The sequence below is a fragment of the Staurois parvus genome, unplaced genomic scaffold (genome assembly GCF_062004578.1).
Source record: "Staurois parvus isolate SC_StPar_1 unplaced genomic scaffold, SC_StPar_1.0 ptg000449l, whole genome shotgun sequence".
NCBI lineage: Eukaryota > Metazoa > Chordata > Amphibia > Anura > Ranidae > Staurois > Staurois parvus.
This window is the reverse complement of record NW_028318245.1, coordinates 932,186-955,096: the sequence shown is the minus strand read 5'-3', so window position 1 is coordinate 955,096 and position 22,911 is coordinate 932,186. Positions and strand designations below refer to the sequence as shown.

Genomic DNA, 22,911 nt, shown 5'->3' with positions numbered 1-22,911 from the left:
CTCCTCCACCATCCACACTACATTCTCTGACAGCTCTCCTCCACCATCCACACTACATTCTCTGACAGCTCTCCTCCACCATCCACACTACATTCTCTGACAGATCTCCTCCACCATCCACACCACATTCTCTGACAGCTCTCCTCCCGCCATCCACACTACATTCTCTGACAGCTCTCCTCCTCCACCATCCACACTACATTCTCTGACAGCTCTCTCCCCACCATCCACACTACATTCTCTGACAGCTCTCCTCCCCCCACCATCCACACTACATTCTCTGACAGCTCTCCTCCCCCCACCATCCACACTACATTCTCTGACAGATCTCCTCCACCATCCACACCACATTCTCTGACAGCTCTCCTCCCGCCATCCACACTACATTCTCTGACAGCTCTCCTCCTCCACCATCCACACTACATTCTCTGACAGCTCTCCCATCACCATCCACACTACATTCTCTGACAGCTCTCCTCCACCATCTACACTACATTCTCTGACAGCTCTCCTCCCCCCACCATCCACACTACATTCTCTGACAGCTCTCCTCCACCATCCACACTACATTCTCTGACAGCTCTGCCCCCCCATCATCCACACTACATTCTCTGACAGTTCTCCTCCCCCCACCATCCACACTACATTCTCTGACAGCTCTCCTCCCCCCACCATCCACACTACATTCTCTGACAGATCTCCTCCACCATCCACACTACATTCTCTGACAGCTCTCCCCCACCATCCACACTACATTCTCTCACAGCTCTCCTCCCCCCACCATCCACACTACATTCTCTGACAGCTCTCCCCTCACCATCCACACTACATTCTCTCACAGCTCTCCTCCACCATCCACACTACATTCTTCGACAGTCCCGAACCCCCAATGGCCAATTTTAATGTACTGTCATTCTGTATGGGAGCCATAATCCTATAATGTATTCTCTATAGGTATACATCCAACCACACCCCTATAAACTCAAATGTTTTTACTTTGCCCCCAATGCACTGTGATGCATAAACCTCTTGGCCCTTTCCAACCTCCTCCACAGGAGAATGTGGCTCTCGTGGGGTAACATTTGTTCCCTTTTTCTGTCCCAGAGTCTCTTAGAAGTAGAAGTCAAGGGATGACTCGGCCCACCACACTCTACCTATAGATGAAATAACATTTTTGCCTGGATGTACCCCTCTAAAAAAACTATTTTTCTACCCTCCAGTTGTTCATTGGACTCCACCTGCAAAATCCATCGTACATTTGTCAAAAGAATCATCAGGTGGGTTCTCTCTGATGTCTCAGAATTTTGTTATTTGTAAAAGATTTCCCTCATCCTGAACACAGCAAGGACGGTCCGCGGTGTGAATTCTCTGATGTTTAACAAGGTCTGCTTTGTGAATGAAACATTTCCCACACTCCGAGCATGAATAAGGCCGCTCGCCTGTGTGCTTTTTCTGGTGTCTAACAAAGTCTCTTTTACGGATGAAGGATTTCCCACACTCTATACATGGATAAGGGCTCTCCCCTGTGTGAATTCTCTGATGTTCAAAAAGGCCTCTTTCCCGAGTGAAAGACTTCCCGCACGCTAGGCATGAAAAGGGACGGTCACCCGTGTGAATTTTCTGGTGCATAAGGAGATGTTCATTCCTAGTGAAACATTTCCCACACTCTGAACATGAATAAGGGCGTTCCCCTGTGTGTATTCTCTGGTGTCTTATAAGTTTTCCTTTTTCAAGGAAACATTTCCCGCACTCTGAACAGGGGAAAGGGCGCTCACCGGTGTGAACTTTCTGGTGTGAGATAAGTTGTCGTTTTTGAGTGAAACATTGGCCGCACTCTGGACAAGGGAATGGACGCTCACCAGTGTGAATTCTCTGGTGTGCAACAAGTTGTCCTTTGCGAATAAAACATTTCCCACACTCTGAACATGAATAAGGACGCTCACCAGTGTGAATTTTCTGATGTCTACGGAGGTCATTTTTTTCAATGAAAGATTTCTCGCACTCTGAACACGAATAAGGACGTTCACCTGTGTGAATTCTCTGGTGTATATTAAGGGATTCTTTTTGAAGGAAACATTTGCCGCAATCTGAACAAGGGAAAGGACGTTCACCCGTGTGAATTCTTTGGTGGGAAACTAGGTGTGTTTTTCGAATGAAACATTTCTTGCAGTCTGGACATGAAAATGGACGCTCACCTGTGTGAATTTTCTGGTGTCTAAGAAGGCTTCCTTTCTCATTGAAACATTTCCCGCACTCCGAACATGAATAAAGATGCTCACCTGTGTGAACTTCCAGGTGCTTAAAAAGTAATACTTTTAAGGTGAAAGATTTCCCGCACTCTGAACATGAATAAAGACGTTGACCACTGTGAACTCTCTGGTGCCTAATAAAAATTCTTTTTGAGGTGAAAGTTTTCCCACACTCTGAACATGACAACAAAGTCTCTCCTGTGTAAACCCCGTTATGGCTGAAAGAAGATTTCTGGGGATTGGATGGATTTCTTGATATGCCAGCACTGTGAGAACTTGGATGGACATCTGAAGTCATAGTATGGGATCTATCAGAAGATTCCTCAGGATTAGAAGGATCCATTGATCTTAGATGGACATCTGAAGTCATAGTATGGGATTTATCAGAAGATTCCTCGGGATTAGAAGGATCCATTGATCTTAGATGGACATCTGGAGTCATAGTATGGGATCTATCAGAAGGTTCCTCAGGATTAGAAGGATCCATTGATTGAACCTTCCAATAGGAATTCACTTTTGGAGAATATTGTGAAATGTCTGTATCTTCTGCCTTACAATCTGGAGATATAATAAGATGTCCCTCCGATGTATTTATATTCCGAGAACACTGTCCACCTGCTGGAAAGCAATATTTAATACATCAGGTCTGTTCTCACACATCTTGTATTCAGAAGTCAGAGATCTATGTATAGCTTTTAAAATGTTCCCAGAATATTTAATATATATTATGGTGAAGAATGGGACTTTCCTCTACCTATTCTTAAAAACAGATCAAGGATCTACCGTTCATATAGTGTACAGCAATGGTGGTAAACTTTGAAATGTGTATAGCAACACCTAAAACATAAATATTTAAAAAATCTATAAAGCATCCACCAGATCTGTGCAAAAGGAATTATGAAGTATCAAAAAATCCCAATATTTCATACTTTGAAAGAAATGATCAGTAATGGACTTGCCCCATGGTCAGGCGCTTTTGGGTGAGGGTTCATGCTTTAATATAATCAGTAACTATGATCAACATGCCTAAAAAAAGCACACATAGCGCTCCTAAATGGCCCTGTCGATGAGATTCCCAAGTATCTGCAAATGCTTATGCAGGCTACAAGTCAGGATGGAGAGACATGCTAAAGATTCATACTACTGGACGAAACACGTAGGGTGGAGTCTTAGTGCTGAAAGGTCCATCTCCATTCCTCAAATTAACATCTTACCAACAAATAAGGAGGAGATACTGGACAGCATATGAAAGGTCCATCTCCATTCCTTAATATAATGTCAAGTTCTCAACAAATGAGGAAGAGATACTGGACACCATATGAAAGGTCCATCTCCATTCATCAATATAATGTCATGTTCTCAACAAATGAGGAAGAGATACTAGACACCATATGAAAGGTCCATCTCCATTCCTCAATATAACGTCATGTTCCCAACAAATGAAGAGGAGATACTGGACACCATATGAAAGGTCCATCTCCATTCCTCACTATAACGTCATGTTCCCAACAAATGAGGAGGAGATACTGTACACCATATGAAAGGTCCATCTCCATTCCTCAATATGACGTCATGTTCCCAACAAATGAGGAGGAGATACTGGACACCATATCAAAGGTCCATCTCCATTCCTCAATATAACGTCATGTTCCCAACAAATGAGGAAGAGATACTGGACACCATATGAAAGGTCCATCTCCATTCCTCAATATAACGTCATGTTCCCAACAAATGAGGAGGAGATACTGGACACCATATGAAAGGTCCATCTCCATTCCTCAATATAACGTCATGTTCCCAACAAATGAGGAGGAAATACTGGACACCATATGAAAGGTCCATCTCCATTCCTCAACATATGGTGTCCAGTATCTCCTCATTTGTTGGGAACATGACGTTATATTGAGGAATGGAGATGGACCTTCCATATGGTGTCCAGTATCTCCTCCTCATTTTTTGGGAACATGACGTTATATTGAGGAATGGAGATGACGTACACTATATTAGGAACACTGGGTAGTGTGAGAAATGCAATCAGTAGATGACATTGGGCTGGAGATTTCCTATATTATGTGGCATGGTATTTCGCTACACCAGCTCTAAAAGCTAGCTCACTGGAAGAGCTTCTGCTGTTTGTAATAAGAGTTATTGTAGAATGTTGATCTGGGAAATTATCTGCCTCTTGGAATACAAAAGGAATTCTTTTAATCTAATGAGTTATGGACAGACTTTATGTGACTTTTCTGCCCTCCTCTGGGTCAACTGCCGCTTTCAATTTTTATTTTTTGGATTAACTTGATGTACATTTGTATTTTTAAAACTATTTAACAATGTAAATACATACTTTATACTTAAAGAAGTAAAATTAAAATGTGAACAGTTTCTGCATTTAGCATTTACGACTTACTTGTGTCCACATGTAGAGAAGATTCCTCTTTACTTTCTGTAATCATCTCCCCCTCCTCCATAGACTGCTGATCTCCACTCACCAACCTCTCTACTTCTTCCTCTTTAACCTCAACTTTGATGTCTTTTCGTTCTTCATTCTAAATTCCGGAGATTGGAAAATATAACATCTGTAAACACTGCTGCCATTAATAAGAGATTACATAGAAGAATGTCCTCTCACAGTATTATTTTTGCGTTTTTACCCAGTTGGATCTACCTGATTGTCCTCTGAATAGTTCTGATGTTCCCGTGTAGAATTCTGGGAAAACAGAGGAAAAAGCTCCTCCATAGACTGCTGATTTCCACTCACCATCTCCTCTTCTTCCTCTTTAACCTGAACTTTGATGTCTGTTATTTCTTCATTCTAATTCAAGATGATATAAAATATAACATCTAAAAACGCTGTCCTCCCCTAGAATTATTTTTGAGTAATTTTTGCCCAGTTCCAGCTACCTGATCTCCACTCACCAACATCTCTTCTTCTTCCTCTTTAACCTCAACTTTGATGTCTGCCAGTTCTCCACCCTAAACCCAAAGATAATAAACATTTATCAAAAGGAACCAAAAATTACCTAGAATATCATCTCATAGTTTAGAATACATTCTTAGGTCTTCATGCTCAGTCCCACCTACCTGATGACGGTGAGGGATGATGTGACCTTCCTGTGTGGAATCCCAAGAATACAGAGGATGGGGACATCTCTCTGGTGGGTTCCCATGACTGGATCCATCTGTAGGAAACACACACACTGACTGAATCCATTGTTTCTATGTGTTTATCAGATGATGGGGGATCTAGGTGGATCCTCCGTACTGCTCTCTCCTTTCCAATAAAGTCTCCTCTTACCCGGTGATGTTAAGGGCGGCTGATTGTCTATCATGACGTCCTTGTAAAGGTCCTTGTGTCCTTCTAAATACTCCCACTCCTCCATGGAGAATTAGACAGTGAAATCCTGACACCTTATAGGAACCTGACACACACAATGATACAGTCACCATCCAGACACATCCCTTGTCTGTTACTGGAGAATGTCCCAGAATTCCCAGCACCGCTCACCTCTACTGTCAGAACAACCCCGAGACCGCTTTATGAAAGTTGGAAAAATGGTTCTATATTTAGGATGTATCTGGTCTTTAAACCAGAGGTTCTGGATGGACGGTTGGATAAATGGTTCTATATTTAGGATGTATCCGGTCTATAGACCAGAGGCTCTGGATGGACGGTTGGATAAATGTCTCTATATTTAGGATGTATCCGGTCTATAAACCAGAGGCTCTGGATGGACGGTTGGATAAATGGTTCTATATTTAGGATGTATCCGGTCTATAAACCAGAGGCTCTGGATGGACGGTTGGATAAATGGTTCTATATTTAGGATGTATCCGGTCTGTAAACCAGAGGCTCTGGGTGGACGGTTGGATAAATGTCTCTATATTTAGGACGTATCTGGTCTATAAACCAGAGGTTCTGGATGGACGGTTGGATAAATGGTTCTATATTTAGGACTTATCCGGTCTATAAACCAAAGACGGTCATGACTATGGAGGAAGAGGATGGACAGAACTATTATGGAAGAAGACAGACAGGACTATGGAGAAAGAGGATGGACATGACGATTGAGGAAGAGGATGGACAGGATTATGGAGGATGAAGAGGACAGACATGACTATGAAGGAAGAGGACGGACAGGACTATGGAGGAACAGGACGGACAGGACTATGGAGGAAGAGGACAGACAGGACTATGGAGGAAGAGGACGGACATGACGATGGAGGAAGAGGACGGAAATGACGGGGGAATTGTTGGATGTAAATAGAAAAAAATATTTTATTACCACCTCTTGTGCCACTTCCCTCCAGTTCCACTTTTACCAGGAACGTCCGGTTTGTACTCAAAACACTTCCTGTCTGTATCTTACATCACTTCCTTTACATCACTTCCTTTCCTTAAATACATCGCTTCCTGTCTGTGTGTTCCAAGTGGGATCGCCACCTTGTTTTGAATATAAATACTGCAGTCTACGTTACGTTTCATCACAGTCCCAGTTGCTTTTTGGTCCAGTCCTTTATTAATGATTACACGCCTCCATTGCAACTGAAGTGAGTGTGTCGTAGGGTCACACAGATTCTGAGGCTAATTTATTGCAGATAAGGCACTAAGTGACTTTAATTACACCTCAATCAGCCACAGAACCCGTGTCATTAATATTAAAGGGATGAGGTGGCCACCCTAGTATGTCACCAGGAGAGAAAAGCTGCAGTGGAGACGTGTGTGGGGCATCTGCATGTTGGGAGTCACTGGAATGGAAGATTCTCTTTGAAAAGTTGTCCGATTCCTTGGGGGGCATGTGTCCGGTGTTGGCATGGTATGGTGGCGTTCCTAGGGTTGTCACCTCATCCCTTAAAACCCGAACACATATTAATGACACGGGTTCTGAGGCTAGATAAGGCACTAAGTGAGTTTAATTACCACCTTAATCAGCCACAGAACCCGTGTCATTATAATGTCTTTGGTTTTGAAGTGATGGGGTGGTAACCCTAGGCGTTCCCTTTTATGTGGGGTGCTGTTGGAGATAATACTGGGTTCGACGTTTCATCCACAAGTCTAGTTTCTTTCCAATCCCAGTATACTCAGTGAAAGATGGCAATGCTTACTGAGGTGGTGGACAAGGCTATATATATCGATTTAATTGCCGGAACTGCAAATACAGTGAGAAAAAAGGTTGATGGTAAGTCTGTCGGTGGTGAAGAGGGAGTGATCCCAGTTGGAAGAACCTCTTCTAACAGCGGTGTCTAACGAAGGAGAAATGTCCATGGAAACCTCCGTAAAGCTTGGTGTGCAGCAGCCTGAGGTAACCCAGGACGACTATAGTGATGACCTGGTGGGTGAGAGTGTGTATACTAGGGGTATTAAGAACACAGTAAAACAATCTTCCATATATTAAAAGATTGCTGAAAATGTTCTCGTGTTTATTGGAGAGCCATAGGCTCATGGAGAAGGAAATGTTCCTGTGCTTAATGGAGAGCCATAGGATCACGAAGTAGGAAATGTTCCCGTGTTTAATGAAGAGCCATAGGTTCACGGAGAAGGAAATGTTCCCGTGTTTAATGAAGAGCCATAGGTTCACGGAGAAGGAAATGTTCCCGTGTTTAATGAAGAGCCATAGGATCACGGAGAAGGAAATGTTCCTGTGTTTAATGGAGAGCCATGGGTTCACAGAGAAGGAAATGTTCTCGTGTTTAATGGAGAGCCATAGGTTCACGGAGAAGGAAATGTTCTCGTGTTTAATGGAGAGCCATGGGTTCACAGAGAAGGAAATGTTCCCGTGTTTAATGGAGAGCCATGGGTTCATGGAGAAGGAAATGTTCCCGTGTTTAATGGAGAGCCATAGGTTCACAGAGAAGGAAATGTTCCCGTGTTTAATGGAGAGCCATAGGCTCACGGAGAATGAAATGTTCCCGTGTTTAATGGAGAGCCATAGGTTCACAGAGAAGGAAATGTTCCCGTGTTTAATGGAGAGCCATGGGTTCACGGAGAAGGAAATGTTCCTGTGTTTAATGGAGAGCCATAGGCTTACAGAGAAGGAAATGTTCCCGTGTTTAATGGAGAGCCATAGGATCACAGAGAAGGAAATGTTCCCATGTTTATTGGAAAGCCATAGGTTCACGGAGAAGGAAATGTTCCCGTGTTTAATGGAAAGCCATAGGCTTACGGAGAAGGAAAGGTACAGAGCAACAGGATCACAGTTAAAAGAATGTGGAAATGTAGCTGTGATGTCTATAGATGTCATGTCAGAAAACATGAGAAAGGGTGAAGCGGGAGAAGCTGAGATCACACACTGTGTTAAGCAGTTCACAAGATATGATTATTATAGTGGAGAGTAAGAGGAAGCCTACACAAAGAATTTGGATATAATATTTTTTCTCTCTTTTATTTTCTTAAGAAGATTCACCATCTCTTTACTCTATACACTATATTGCCAAAAGTACTGTCCCCGCCTTCCCAATCGTGATTCAGGTGTTCCAATCCCCTCCATATCATGTGATTCAGGTGTTCCAATCCCCTCCATGGCCACAGGTGTATATAATCAAGCCCCTAGGCATGCAGACTGCTTCTACAAACATTGGTGAAAGAATGGGTCGCTCTCAGGAGCTCAGTGACTCCAAGCATGGTCCCGTGATAGGTGGCCACCTGTGCAATAAGTCCATCCGTGACATTTCCTGGCTACTAAATATTCCACGCTCAACTGTTAGTGGGATTATAACAAAGTGGAAGCAACTGGGAACAACAGCCACTCAGCCACCAAGTGGTAGGCCACGTCACATGACAGGGCGGGGTCAGCGCATGCTGAAGCGCACAGTGCGCAGAAGTCACCAACTGTCTCCAGAGTCAATAGCTAAAGACCTCCAAACTTGGTGTGGCCTTCAGATGAGCCCAACAACAGTGCGTAGAGAGCTTCATGGAATGGGTTTCCATGGCTGAGCAGCTGCATTTAAGCCTTACATCACCAAGTGCAATGCAAAGCGTGGGATGTCATGGTGTAAAGCATGCCGCCACTGGACTCTAGAGCAGTGGAGACGTGTTCTCTGGAGTGACCAATCACGCTTCTCTGTCTGGCAATCCGATAGACGTGTCTGGGTTTGGCGGTTGCCAGGAGAACGGTACTTACCTGGCTGCATTGTGCTGCATTCAGTTTATTGACAAATCATTTTTTTATCCAGTGGTAATCGTAGACAATATCTATACGTGTATTGGGGCCTACATATCAGTGTCTAGAACACAATCTCACATCTTGTCATTTTATCTTCCTTCATTATTCAATAAAATCTCAAACTCTTGCCAGATTCTGCCAACCTTAAAGCCCATCTCCGGGCAAAAAAAAAAAAAAGGGAGAAGAGAAGTGACATACACTTACCCAATCCTCCCCACACAAGACCGGTCCGGCACCCCTGCGCTCCAGTGATCTTGATTTATGGACTGTTCCTGACCTGTCAAGCCCACATCAGGCTTCACAGACCAGGAACAGTCCACTGCTGCACCGTGGGGGAACGCTGTTCTCCGGTTGAATGAAGGATCTGGTGAGTATATGCTTTCTTTTCATCCCTAGACAAAATAAGCAGCTGACCCATGCAGCCCGACCACACAGGAAAACTTTTTTCTTTTTCCCCGTAGTTGGGTTTTAATATAAATAGGAGTCAAATAAAGCTTGATGAAAAACTCCGAGCGTCTGCAATGGGTTTTTTTTTCACTCTGTGCTCTTCCACTTCCTCCAAAGTTATATCAACAAAAGGAAAACTATATAGTGTCGCAGCGTGCACACTGCATTCTGGGGCGGAGAGAATCTGAGGTGCGTGGGGTAACATTTGTTCCTGTTTGATGCCCCATCATCAGGGCCGGACTGGCCATAGGGCACACCGGCATTTGGCCAGAGGGCTGGGGCCACCTGGATAGGAGGGGCGGCCGAGTATTTCTCTCCTGCCACCAATGAATGCCCCCCTCCCTGCAGAAACTGTGGGGGATCTGTCAGGATAGACTGTCCCCAAGGCTGGCAGTCCCTCCCACCACAGATGGGAGAGTTGAGAGAAAGCTGGTTCTGCCCCTCCTCCTGCCCTCTCCTGTGTCTGCCCCGTCCACACTCCCCAGCAGTCTTCTCTCCCCCCCTTCTTCTCTCTCTCTCTCTCTCTCCCTTCCGTCTGTCTCTCTCTCTCCCCCCCCTCTCCTCCTCTCTCTCCCTTCCCTCTCTGCCTCTTCTCTTTCTCTCCTCTCTCCCCTCTCTCTTCCCCCTCTCTGTCTCTCTCTCTCTTCCCCCCCCCCCCTCTCTCTCTCCCCTCCTCTCTTCTTTCTCTTTCCTCTCTCTCCCCCCTCTCTCTCTCCCTCCCTCTCTCTTCTTTATCTCTCCTCTCTCTCTCTCTCCCCTTCTGTCTTTTTCTCTCTGAAAGGATAACATGATAACATAATCAACTCCATTTTGTTTTACAATATGCTTGCTTTAAAATCTATGACCTTTGTACACACTAAATGAAAAATGTGGACCTATGCTTTATATGAAATAACTATATCTGCAAATTTTATGAGGAAGTAACTTTCGGTAAGACAGTCACCGTAGTCCGGGCGTTGGGCCAAAACATTGAGCAAGTCTGGCAACAACCATACGGCGAGACGATAGTTCTGCAAAGTTTAGTGACAATCAATGTGCAAAACTAAAGATAAAATGCAAGTATTTGATTATTAAAGTCGGTCATTAAAAGTCTGCCCAGAGATTACAGATTTATATATACGCTGATGTTTCCGCAATAAAGCTGAAGTGTTTGCATCGAACTTCGTTGTGATTGCACTAATTTCCCGAGCGCGTAGCTATGGTCAGGTGTGACCAGTAGTACTGGAGGGGGCCCCCGAGAAACAGGGAAACGCATCACCAAACCTTTAACTCACCCTCTCTTTCCCCTCCCTCTCTCTCCTCCCTCTACCCCCCTTGCTCTCTCTCCCTCTCTCTCTCTCCATCTATCTCTATCCCTCTTGCTCTGTCTACCCCCTCGCTCTATCCCCCCTCTCTCTCTCCCTCCCCTCTCTCTGTCACTCCTTTCTCTCTCTCTTTCACTCCCTCCCTCCCCCCTCTCTCGCTCTCCCCCTCTTTCTCGCTCTCACTCCCCTCTCCCTCCCTCCTCTCCCTCTCTCTTCCCCCCTCTCTGTCTTTCTCTCTCTTCCCCCTCACTATGTCTTTCTCTCTCTTCCCCCCTCTCCCTTTCTCTCTCTCCCCCTTCTCCCCTCTTTCTCTCTCCCCTCTCTCTCTCTCTCCTTCTCTCTCTCCCCTCTCCCCCCCTCTATCTCCTCTCCCCTCTCTCTCTCCTTCTCTCTCTCCCCATCTATCTCTATCCCTCTTGCTCTGTCTACCCCCTCGCTCTATCCCCCCTCTCTCCCTCCCTCCCCTCTCTCTGTCTCTCCTTTCTCTCTCTCTTTCACTCTCTCCCTCCCCCCTCTCTCGCTCCCACTCCCCTCTCACTCCCCTCTCCCTCCCTCCCCCCCCCTCTCTGTCTTTCTCTCTCTCCCCCCTCACTATGTCTTTCTCTCTCTTCCCCCCTCCCCTCTTTCTCTCTCTCTCTCTCTCTCCTTCTCCCTCTCCCCCCTCTATCTCCTCTCCGCTCTCTCTCCCCCTCCTTCTCTCTCCTTCTCTCTCCCCCCCTCCTCTTCTCTCTCTCTCCTTCTCTCTACCCCCTCTCTCTCCTCTCCCCCCCTCTCTCTCTCCTCTCTACCCCCCCTCTCTCTCTCCTCTCTACCCCCTCTCTCCTCCCCCTCTCTCTCCTCTCCCCCCTCTTTCTCTCTCCTCTCCCCTCTCTCTCTGCTCTCCCCCTCTCTCTCTCCCCTCTCCCTCTCCCTCCCTCCTCCCCATCCTCTCTCTCTGCTTCTCTCTCTCCTCTCCCCCTCTCCTCTCTCTCCCCCTCTCCTCTCTCTCTCTCCCCCCCCTCTCCTCTCTCTCCCTCAGGGGACTCGGGCCATCAAACTACCTATACATGAAATCTCACGTTTGCCAGGATGTACCCCCTTTGAAAAACCTATTTTTTTAATCCAACAGATGTTCTCTGGACTAAACATTTGCACCTATAAAATCCATCGTATGTCTGTCGCATCATCAGGTGGGTTCCATAAAAGATTTCCTGCATCCTGAAGGCAGCGAGGATGAAGCCACGGCGTGTCTCCTGGTGTTACATGAGGTTTCCTTCCTGATAGAAAGATGAAATGCTTCCTACTGAGAGGATGAGAATCCACATGTGAAGGGTTGAAGTTTCCAGGAGGATCAGTTGAAGTCTAGAACCAACATTCATGCAGCTGACAGTAGGTGGGCTGGGCTAAACAGCTGCATGAGACCCTGCAAACCTGAGAATTAGAGTCCTTTCCACTTCAAGGACAATAAATGATGTTTTTGCCGGGATAGATCAGCTGACACACGCGTGGAACTGGACCTCGTGGACTCTCCGTCTCACCAATTAAACTCCAATGGACGATTCTCTATGAACTGATCACATTCCAATCACTGAACACCCACAAACTATGGATGTTATTTTAAAATAAGGGACTCAGAAAATCAAAATGTGCAGAGATTTCTGGTTTATTTTACAGGATTGGAAGAACGGATACAAATATCACAGAATATAAGTGGATATAACACCCCATTCCGGGACTGCAAAATCACACACATACATATACACACACACACATATATACATACATACATACAGACACACAAACATACATACATATATACATACATACAGACACACAAACATACATACATATATACATACAGACACACAAACATATATACATATATACAGTTGTGTTCAAAATAATAGCACTGTGTTGAAAAAAGTGAATAAAGCAGAAAATCCTTCTAATAGCTTTTATTTCCATCCACACAAATGCATTGGGAACATTACACATTCTATTCCAAATCAAAACATGAAGAAAAATAGATCACATTTGTGTTGTTCCTCTAAAAAAAAATGAAGAAAAGTGAATATTAGACTGTTCAAAAAATAGCAGTGTTTGTATTCTTCTTTACAAACTCAAACATTCACTATATAAACTGAAAAATGTTTGAAGATTTTGCTTTCCTTTGAATCACTTAATTAATATTTCGTTGTATAAGCACTGTTTCTGAGAACTGCTGTACATCTGTGTTGCATGGAGTCAACCAACTTCTGGCACCTGTGAACAGGTATTCCAGCCCAGGATGATTGGACTACATTCCACAGTTCTTTATTTCTTGGTTTTGCCTCAGAAACTGCATTTTTGATGTCACCCCACAAGTTTTCTATTAGATTAAGATCTGTTGATCTGGAACCAAGATGTTGCACATTTACTGGTGTGTTTGGGGTCGTTGTCTTGTTGGAACACCCATTTCAAGGGCATTTCCTCTTCAGCATAAGGCAGCATGACCTCTTCAAGTATTCTGATGTATTCAAACTGATCCATGATCCCTGGTATGTGATAAATAGGCCCAACACCGTAGTATGAGAAACATCCCCATATCATGATGCTTACACCACCATGCTTCACAGTGTACTGTGGCTGGAATTCAGTGTTTGGGGGTCGTCTGACAAACTGTCTCCGGCCACTAGACCCAAAAAGAACAATCTTACTTTCATCAGTCCACAAAATGTTGCGCCATTTCTCTTTAGGCCAGTCAATGTGCTCTTTGGCAAATTGTAACTTCTTCAGCACATGTCTTTTTTTCAACAGTGGGACTTTGCGGGGGCTTCTTGCAGGTAGCTTGGCTTCACATAGGCGTCTTCTAATTGTAACAGTACTCACAGGGAACTTTACACCTTCTTTCATCTTCCTGGAGCTGATTGTTGGCTGAGTCCTTGCCATTTTGGCTATTCTTCTATCCATTCCAATGGTAGTGTTTTGCTTTCTTCCACGTCTTTCAGGTTTTGGTTGCCATTTTAAAGCATTTGCGATCATTTTAGCTGAGCAGCCTATCATTTTCTGCACTTCTTTATATGTTTTCCCCTCTCCAATCAACTTTTTAATCAAGGTACGCTGTTCTTCTGAACAATGTCTGGAACGACCCAGTTTCCTCAGAATTTCAGAGAGAAATGCACTGTAACCAGCATGTACAACATTTGCTGCCTTCCTTCCTTAAATAAGGGCAATAATTGCCACCTGTTTTTCAAAGAATGAATGACCTCACTAATAGAACTCCTCACTGCTATTATTTTGAACATGCCCCTTTCAATTAGTGATTCAATTACACAGAATCAGCAGCATGCATGTCATGACTGTTGGGTCTGTTGGATTTCTATTACTCTATTACACCTTCTAGTAAATTATTTGCCATGTAGAACTATCATTTCTACCAAAAACAGTGATTGATCAGGTTAGTGATGTCTGACTGCTATTATTTTCAACACAACTGTATGTATACACACACACAAACATACATACATATATACATACAGTGAAGGAAATGCGTATTTGCTCCCCTGTTGATGTTGAATGTTCGCCCACTCACAAAGAAATAATCAGTCTAAAAATCGAATGTTTGGTGTATTGTAACACTGAGAGACAGAATAGCAACAACAAATTCAGCAGAAATGCATGTCTAACAAATGATGACTGATCTGCATGTTCATGAGAGAAATAAGGATTTGATCCCCTATCATTCAGCAGGATTTCTGGCTACCAGGTGTCTTTCATACAGGTAACAAACTGAGATTAGAAGCAGTCTCTTAAAGGGAGTGCTGCTAATCTCATTTTGTTACCTGTATAAAAGACACCTGTCCACAGGAGCAATCAAACAATCAGATTCCAAACTCTCCACCATGGGAAAGACCAAAGAGCTGTCCAAGGATGTCAGGGACAAGATGGTAGACCTACACAAGGCTGGACTGGGCTACCAAACTATGGCCAAGCAGCTTGGTGAGAAGGTGACAACAGTTGGTGCAATCATTCACAAATGGAAGAAACACAAAACAAGTGTCAGTCTCCCTAGGTCTGGTGCACCATGCAAGATCTCACCTCGTGGAGTGTCAATGATCATGAGAACAGTGAGGAATCATCCCAGAACTACACGTGAGGATCTTGTCAATGATCTCCAGGCAGCTGGGACCACAGTCACCAAGAAAACAATTGGTAACACACTACGCCGACAAGGACTGAAATCCTGCAGTGCCCGCAATGTCCCTCTGCTCAAGAAAGCACATGTCCAGGCCCATCTGAAGTCTGCCACTGAACATCTGAATGATGCAGAGGAGGACTGGTTGGAAGTGTTGTAGTCAGAGGAGACCAAAATCCAGCTCTTTGGCATCAACTCAACCTGCCGTGTTTGGAGGAGGAGGAGGAATGCTGCCTATGACCCCAAGAACACCATCCCAACTGTGAAACATGGTGGTGGAAACATTCTGCTTTGGGGGTGCTTTTCTGCTAAGGGGACAGGACAACTGCACCGCATCAAAGGGACGATGGACGGGGCAATGTACCATCAAATCTTGGGTGAGAACCTTCTTCCCTCAGCCAGGGCATTGAAAATGGGTGGTGGATGGGTGTTCCAGCATGACAATGACCCAAAACACACGGCCAAGGCAACAAAGGAGCTTCTCAAGAAGAAGCACATTAAGGTCCTGGAGTGGCCTAGCCAGTCTCCAGACCTTCATCCAATTGAAAATCTGTGGGGGGAGCTGAAAGTTTGAGTTGCCAAACGTCAGCCACCAAACCTTAATGAATTGGAGAGGATCTGCCAAGAGGAGTGGGCCAAAATCCCTCCTGAGATGTGTGCGAACCTGGGGGCCAACTCCAGGAAACGTCTGACCTCTGTGATTGCCAACAAGGGATTTGCCACCAAGTACGAAGTCATGTTTTGTGAAGGGGATCAAATCCTTATTTCCCTCATGAACATACAAATCAGTCATCATTTGTTAGACATGCATTTCTGCTGAATTTGTTGTTGCTATTCTGTCTCTCAGTGTTACAATACACCGAACATTCGATTTATAGACCGATCATTTCTTTGTGAGTGGGCGAACATTCAACATCAGCAGGGGAGCAAATACACATTTCCTTCACTGTACATACATACATACATGATTTTGCGCACCCGTACCGCCCTGTAACATTTTATGGACTTGAAAGTTCCACCTGGTAAATGTCGATATACATTTGTGAAGAGAATCAGCAGGCGTGTGGTCTCTGATATCCCATCAGATTTTCTTCAGGTGTAAAACATTTTCCACACTCTGAACATAAAAATAGTTCCTTCCCGAGCGTTTAACACTGCTTCTTCTCCAAGTGAAATGTTTCTCACACTTCGACCGTGGAAATGGGCTCTATCCTGCGTGAAGTCTCTGGTGTCTAAGAAGCTCTCCTTGCTGACTAAAACATTTCCCACACTCTGTACATGAATACGGACGCTCACCTGTATGTACTCTCTGGTGTTTAAAAAGGTCGCCTTGCTGAATGAAACATTTCCCACACTCTGAACATGAGAAAGGGCGCTCCCCTGTGTGGATTCTCTGGTGTCGAAGAAGGTTGCTTTTTGCAGTGAAACGTTTCCCACACTCCGAACAGGAAAAAGGATGCTCACCGGTGTGACTTCTCTGGTGCTTAAGAAGGCTTCCTTTCTGAATGAAATCTTTCCCGCACTCTGTGCATGAGAAAGGCCGCTCACCCGTGTGAATTCTCTGGTGTAACTGAAGTGTATATTTCTGGATGAAACATTTCCCGCATTCCGAACATAGATAGGGGCGCTCGCCTGTGTGACATCTCTGGTGTTTGCGAAGGCTTACTTTGTGCCTGAAACATTTCCCGCATTCAGGGCATGAATAAGGACGCTCACCCGTGTGAATATTCTGGTGTTCGATGAGACTTTGTTTCTCAGTGAAGCACTTCCCGCACTCTGAACACGAATAGGGACGCTCACCCTTGTGAATTTTCAGGTGTGCAACGAGGCCCCCTTTCTGAGTGAAACATTTCCCGCACTCCGGACATGAATAGGGACGCTCACCCTTGTGGATTCTTTGGTGCGTTTGAAGTGTGTTTTTTTGCATGAAACATTTTCCACACTCTGGACACGTGTGAATATCCTGCTGCCTGACGAGGCTTCTTTTATCAAGTAAGCGTTTCTCTGGCCATGAGTAGGGATGCCCACCTGTGTGTCTGATATGTTTTTTGCAACATTTCCCGCACGCTGAACAGGAATAGGGACGGTCACCTGTGTGACTTCTCTGATGTTTAAGAAGGGAGCAGTTTTTAGTGAAACTTTTCCCGCACATCAAACATGGCAAGGAAACGCTTTCACGGCTTAGGGAAGATTTCTCGGCATTAGACGGATCTGCTGATCTCTCCGCACTGTGAGATCTTCGATATGTATCTGGAGTCACAGTGTGAGATCGATCGGATGATTCCGGAAGATTGGAGGGATCCATTGATCGCCGTGTGTTCTGTATGATGGCGTCTTCTCCTGGAAAGAGCTGAGCCGTGTCATCAGCTTTCACATCATAACCTGGAGGTAAAACAAAACGATCCTCAGAGTAGATATAGTGAATGCGGGGTCCGGGGAGAGCGGATATAGTGAATGCGGGGTCCGGGGAGAGCGGATACAGTGAATGCGGGGTCCGGGGAGAGCTGATATAGTGAATGCGGGGTCCGGGGAGAGCCGATATAGTGAATGCGGGGTCCGGGGAGAGCGGATATAGTGAATGCGGGGTCCGGGGAGAGCGGATGTATCGAATGCGGGGTCCGGGGAGAGTGGATATAGCGAATGCGGGATCCGGGGAGAGCTGATATAGCGAATGTGGGATCCGGGGAGAGCGGATGTAGCGAATGCGGGGTCCGGGGAGAGCTGATATAGCGAATGTGGGAAATGGGGAGAGCGGATGTAGCGAATGCGGGGTCCGGCGAGAGCGGATATAGGGAATGCGGGGTCCGGGGAGAGAGGATATAGTGAATGCGGGGTCCGGGGAGAGCGGATATAGTGAATGCGGGGTCCGGGGAGAGCGGATATAGTGAATACGGGGTCAGGGGAGAGTGGATATAGTGAATGCGGGGTCCGGGGAGAGCGGATATAGTGAATGCGGGGTCCGGGGAGAGTGGATATGTGGGTAGTCAGAGAGCGCAGACCTGTGCCTGACATCAGAGATACAGACTGGAGAGGGAAATGTGGAGTGTGTGAACCTGGGCTGTACATGCCTACACTGTTAGAGAGAGCCTGGTGTGCGGGGACTGGAGCTGTGTACTGTGTCAATAGAAGCCAACGATGGAACCACTGGGTGCCTCTTGTTCTTCGGATTGTGGGGTACAGACCTGCTGCTTGGACCGGTTTGTGGCTGCACCAGAGAGACAAGCCACCAATGAACCTGACAAAAATGACCACTGCCCCAGTCTATAACTGGCCTTTACGGCAAGGAGCACATGGAAGGGCAAACTTGCCAACCAGCCTGCAAACAAAAAAAATTAACCTGTCTAACAGTATGCATTAAAAACAGGGGCTGGCTGGCAAGTTAGAGCTGGGAATTTTTCTTTTTTGTTGCTTGCCACCAAGGAACAGGACCCTGATGACTGCAGACCGCCAAGCACCCAGGACAAGGTAGGTGGTATATCAGGACTGGTGAGTGAATTCAGTGCTGTTTATATTCCACTTCTAGTGATCCAATGCAACTGGAGACTGCCTTTGCCTAACAGCATGTAATCCTAAAGAGATGGTAACATGTACACCACCATACAGTTTGGGCCCCACCTTTAGCAAGGAATTTAAAGGGTGGGGACATCTCTCTGGTGGGCTCCTGTTACTTGATTGTTTCTATGTGTTTATTACTGCTCTCTCCTTTCCAATAAAGTCTCCTCTTACCCGGTGATGTGAGGGGCGGCTGATTGTCCATCATGACGTCCTTGTAGAGGTCCTTGTGTCCTTCTAAATACTCCCACTCCTCCATGGAGAAATAGACAGTGACACCCTGACACCTTATAGGAACCTGACACACACAATGATACAGTCACCATCCAGACACATCCCTTGTCTGTTACTGGAGAATGTCCCAGAATTCCCGCCACCGCTCACCTCTCCTGTCAGCAGCCCCATCATCTTCTTGGTGGCTTCTAGAATCTTCTTGCTGTTTCTCTCAAGAGTCAGGTAGGAAGGTGGAGACACAGAGATGGGGTTTTGTCTTTCCCTTTTCCTCTTTGTGATATTAGGAGGTTTCTTCATAACTACAGCACAGTCCTGGGAAATAAAGCAATACATATATTATTAGAACACTCCTCACCACCCCGGACAGATTTGTGCCTTATTACTAGTGAAAGGAGTGATGTCATGTGACCTCCCAGAATCCTTCTCACCTCTCCGGTCAGCAGGTAGATGATCTCCACAGTGAGGTCAAAAAGAATCTCATTCAAGCAAAGTTTGTTTTTTCCAAATTCATCGGAATTCAAGGTCTGGTGGTCCTCCCTCATGACGTCCTTGTAGAGGTCCTTGTGTCCTTCTAAATACTCCCACTCCTCCATGGAGAAATAGACAGTGACATCCTGACACCTTATAGGAACCTGACACACACAATGATACAGTCACCATCCAGACACATCCCTTGTCTGTTACTGGAGAATGTCCCAGAATTCCCGGCACCGCTCACCTCTCCTGTCAGCAGCTCCATCATCTTCTTGGTGACTTCTAGAATCTTCTTGGTACTGGTTCCCTCTGTTGTCAGGCAGTGAGGTGGAGGCCCTGTGATGGGTGATGTCCCATGAAGACCACTGTAGGGTTCTAATAGATCACCAGACATTTTCTTCGTTATTTTACAATCCTGAGAAAATGGAGAAAATAAATCACTAAAGACCTCCCAGAATCCTCCCTCTCCGGTCAGGTCTGTGTTTTATTACTAGAGAAGAGTGACGTCATGTGACTTCCCAGAATCCTCCTCACCTCTCCGGTCAGTTCTGTGTTTTATTAATAGAGAAGAGTGATGTCATGTGACCTCCCAGAATCCTCCTCACCTCTCCAGTCAGGTCTGTGTTTTAGTAATAGAGATGAGAGTGATGTCATGTGACCTCCCAGAATCCTCCTCACCTCTCCGGTCAGGTCTGTGTTTTATTAATAGAGATGAGAGTGATGTCATGTGACCTCCCAGAATCCTCCTCACCTCTCCGGTCAGGTCTGTGTTTTAGCAATAGAGATGAGAGTGATGTCATGTGACCTCCCAGAATCCTCCTCACCTCTCCGGTCAGGTCTGTGTTTTATTAATAGAGATGAGAATGATGTCATGTGACCTCCCAGAATCCTCCTCACCTCTCCGGTCAGCAGGTAGATGATCTCCAGGGTGAGGTCCAATATCCTCTCAGTCACTTGGCCTCGGTCTTTTTCCATCCTTATTGATTTGGTGAGGTGACCTAAAGAGGACACACCTCTCTGTCAACGAATAATAAAGTGATCATTATTTACTTAAACCAAAGCTTCCGAGATCTGGCTTGTCAAATCTATGTTTTATGGGCTACATGTGGCCCTCTTAAGCCAGCAATAGATGGTTCAAATCTCGGGCCGGGTCAGCAGGGACCAACCAAGATTCAAACCATTTATGAACAGGCTGATTGCACCCAAGTCAGATTGTACAACCAATGTGCCAAAATCTTACATGCAATTATTTCCAGCAGCTATAGCAGGTACCAATAATCACTGTGTTCTCCCAGCCGTGAAGGCTCCCCGTGCCCTCCCACTGGGAGAACTCATTAGCTCCACAGGAGGGATTCCCCCAATACTGGCTATGTTAATGGTGGCAATCAAGCAATTTTCTTTTCAGCAACAGTTACTCCAACTCTGTGGTCTTCAGTGGATTAAGAATAAATTACATTTTGTTACATAATTTAGCATCTAAATATCTTACGAACTGTTTTAAGGCCCCTTTGTTTTGGGACGAAACACTGTAGGTTCCACATTTGTTGTAACATTATGTTCCAAACTGATATAATGGTTTTTAAGAATTTAAGGGAAAAGAAGGAATAGGAACATCATCAGTGCCTTCAGGGAGATCCTGCACCTAAACTGTGAGATCTCACGAGACCTTGGAGTGCTATCATCTTGCGCTTGACTTCATGGACCTCATCTCATGGTTCTATATTTAGGACGTATCCGGTCTATAAACCAGAGGTTCTGAATGGACGGTTGGATAAATGGTTCTATATTTAGGATGTATCCGGTCTATAAACCAGAGGCTCTGGATGGACGGTTGGATAAATGGTTCTATATTTAGGACGTATCCGGTCTATAAACCAGAGGTTCTGAATGGACGGTTGGATAAATGGTTCTATATTTAGGACGTATCCGGTCTATAAACCAGAGGCTCTGGATGGACGGTTGGATAAATGGTTCTATATTTAGGACGTATCCGGTCTATAAACCAGAGGTTCTGGATGGACGTTTGGATAAATGGTTCTATATTTAGGATGTATCCGGTCTATAAACCAGAGGCTCTGGATGGACGGTTGGATAAATGGTTCTATATTTAGGATGTATCCGGTCTATAATCCAGAGGCTCTGGATGGACGGTTGGATAAATGGTTCTATATTTAGGATGTATCCGGTCTATGAACCAGAGGCTCTGGATGGACGGTTGGATAAATGGTTCTATATTTAGGACGTATCCGGTCTATAAACCAGAGGCTCCGGATGGACGGTTGGATAAATGGTTCTATATTTAGGATGTATCAGGTCTATAAACCAGAGGCTCTGGATGGGCGGTTGGATAAATGGTTCTATATTTAGGACGTATCCGGTCTATAAACCAGAGGCTCTGGATGGACGGTTGGATAAATGGCTCTATATTTAGGATGTATCCGGTCTATAAACCAGAGGCTCCGGATGGACGGTTGGATAAATGGTTCTATATTTAGGACGTATCCGGTCTATGAACCAGAGGCTCCGGATGGACGGTTGGATAAATGGTTCTATATTTAGGACGTATCCGGTCTATAAACCAGAGGCTCTGGATGGACGGTTGGATAAATGGTTCTATATTTAGAACGTATCAGGTCTATGAACCAGAGGCTCTGGATGGACGGTTGGATAAATGGCTCTATATTTAGGACGTATCCGGTCTATAAACCAGAGGCTCCGGATGATCGGTTGGATAAATGGTTCTATATTTAGGATGTATCCAGTCTGTAAACCAAAAAAGATGTCCCGGTGACTATGGAGGAAGAGGACGGACTTGATGGTGGAGGAAGGGATGAACATGACAATGGAGGAAGTGGACGGCGATGTAGGAAGAGGATGGACATGACGGGGGGAGGGGGTAAAATCAGATCCTATTACCTCCTCTGCTGCCACTTCCAGCAATATCTCCTACTTCCTCCCGGATCACCTCTCACCCAGAACCTCTTGTCTGCGGTTTGCTTTCACTTCCTGTTTATGTCTGACATCACTTCCTGTTTCCACCTAATATCACGCGCTACAACCTTGTATCACTTCCTGTCTGCACATTTCATTGACCATGGTTGGAATCCCATTTTCCAGCACTGGGGTCCTTTTTTTGAATCCCAACCAGGACTTATCCCGTACGGAGTTTGCATGTCCTCCCTGTCCCTGCGTGGGTTACTTCATTTTCTTCCCACACTCCATAGACATGCATAGTATGTTTCTTGGCTCCAGTGTAAATTAGTCCTCGTGTATATATGAAATGGGGACCTTAGATTATAAGCTCCTTGGGGCAGGGACTGTCTGTATGTAAAAACGCT

General features: G+C 45.3%; 1 protein-coding gene across 1 annotated transcript; it reads right to left on the bottom strand.

Moving 5' to 3' along the window:
• Positions 1–252: 252 nt before the first annotated feature.
• Positions 253–22,586, bottom strand: LOC149453229 (uncharacterized). Its single transcript, XM_089688572.1, is given in 9 exon segments — positions 253–2,453; positions 16,377–16,438; positions 16,510–17,695; positions 19,040–19,163; positions 19,250–19,411; positions 19,528–19,731; positions 19,818–19,988; positions 20,471–20,590; positions 22,490–22,586. Coding segments are annotated over 8 exon segments (3,144 nt in total). The 5' UTR covers positions 20,549–20,590; positions 22,490–22,586; the 3' UTR covers positions 253–1,296.
• Positions 22,587–22,911: the final 325 nt, after the last annotated feature.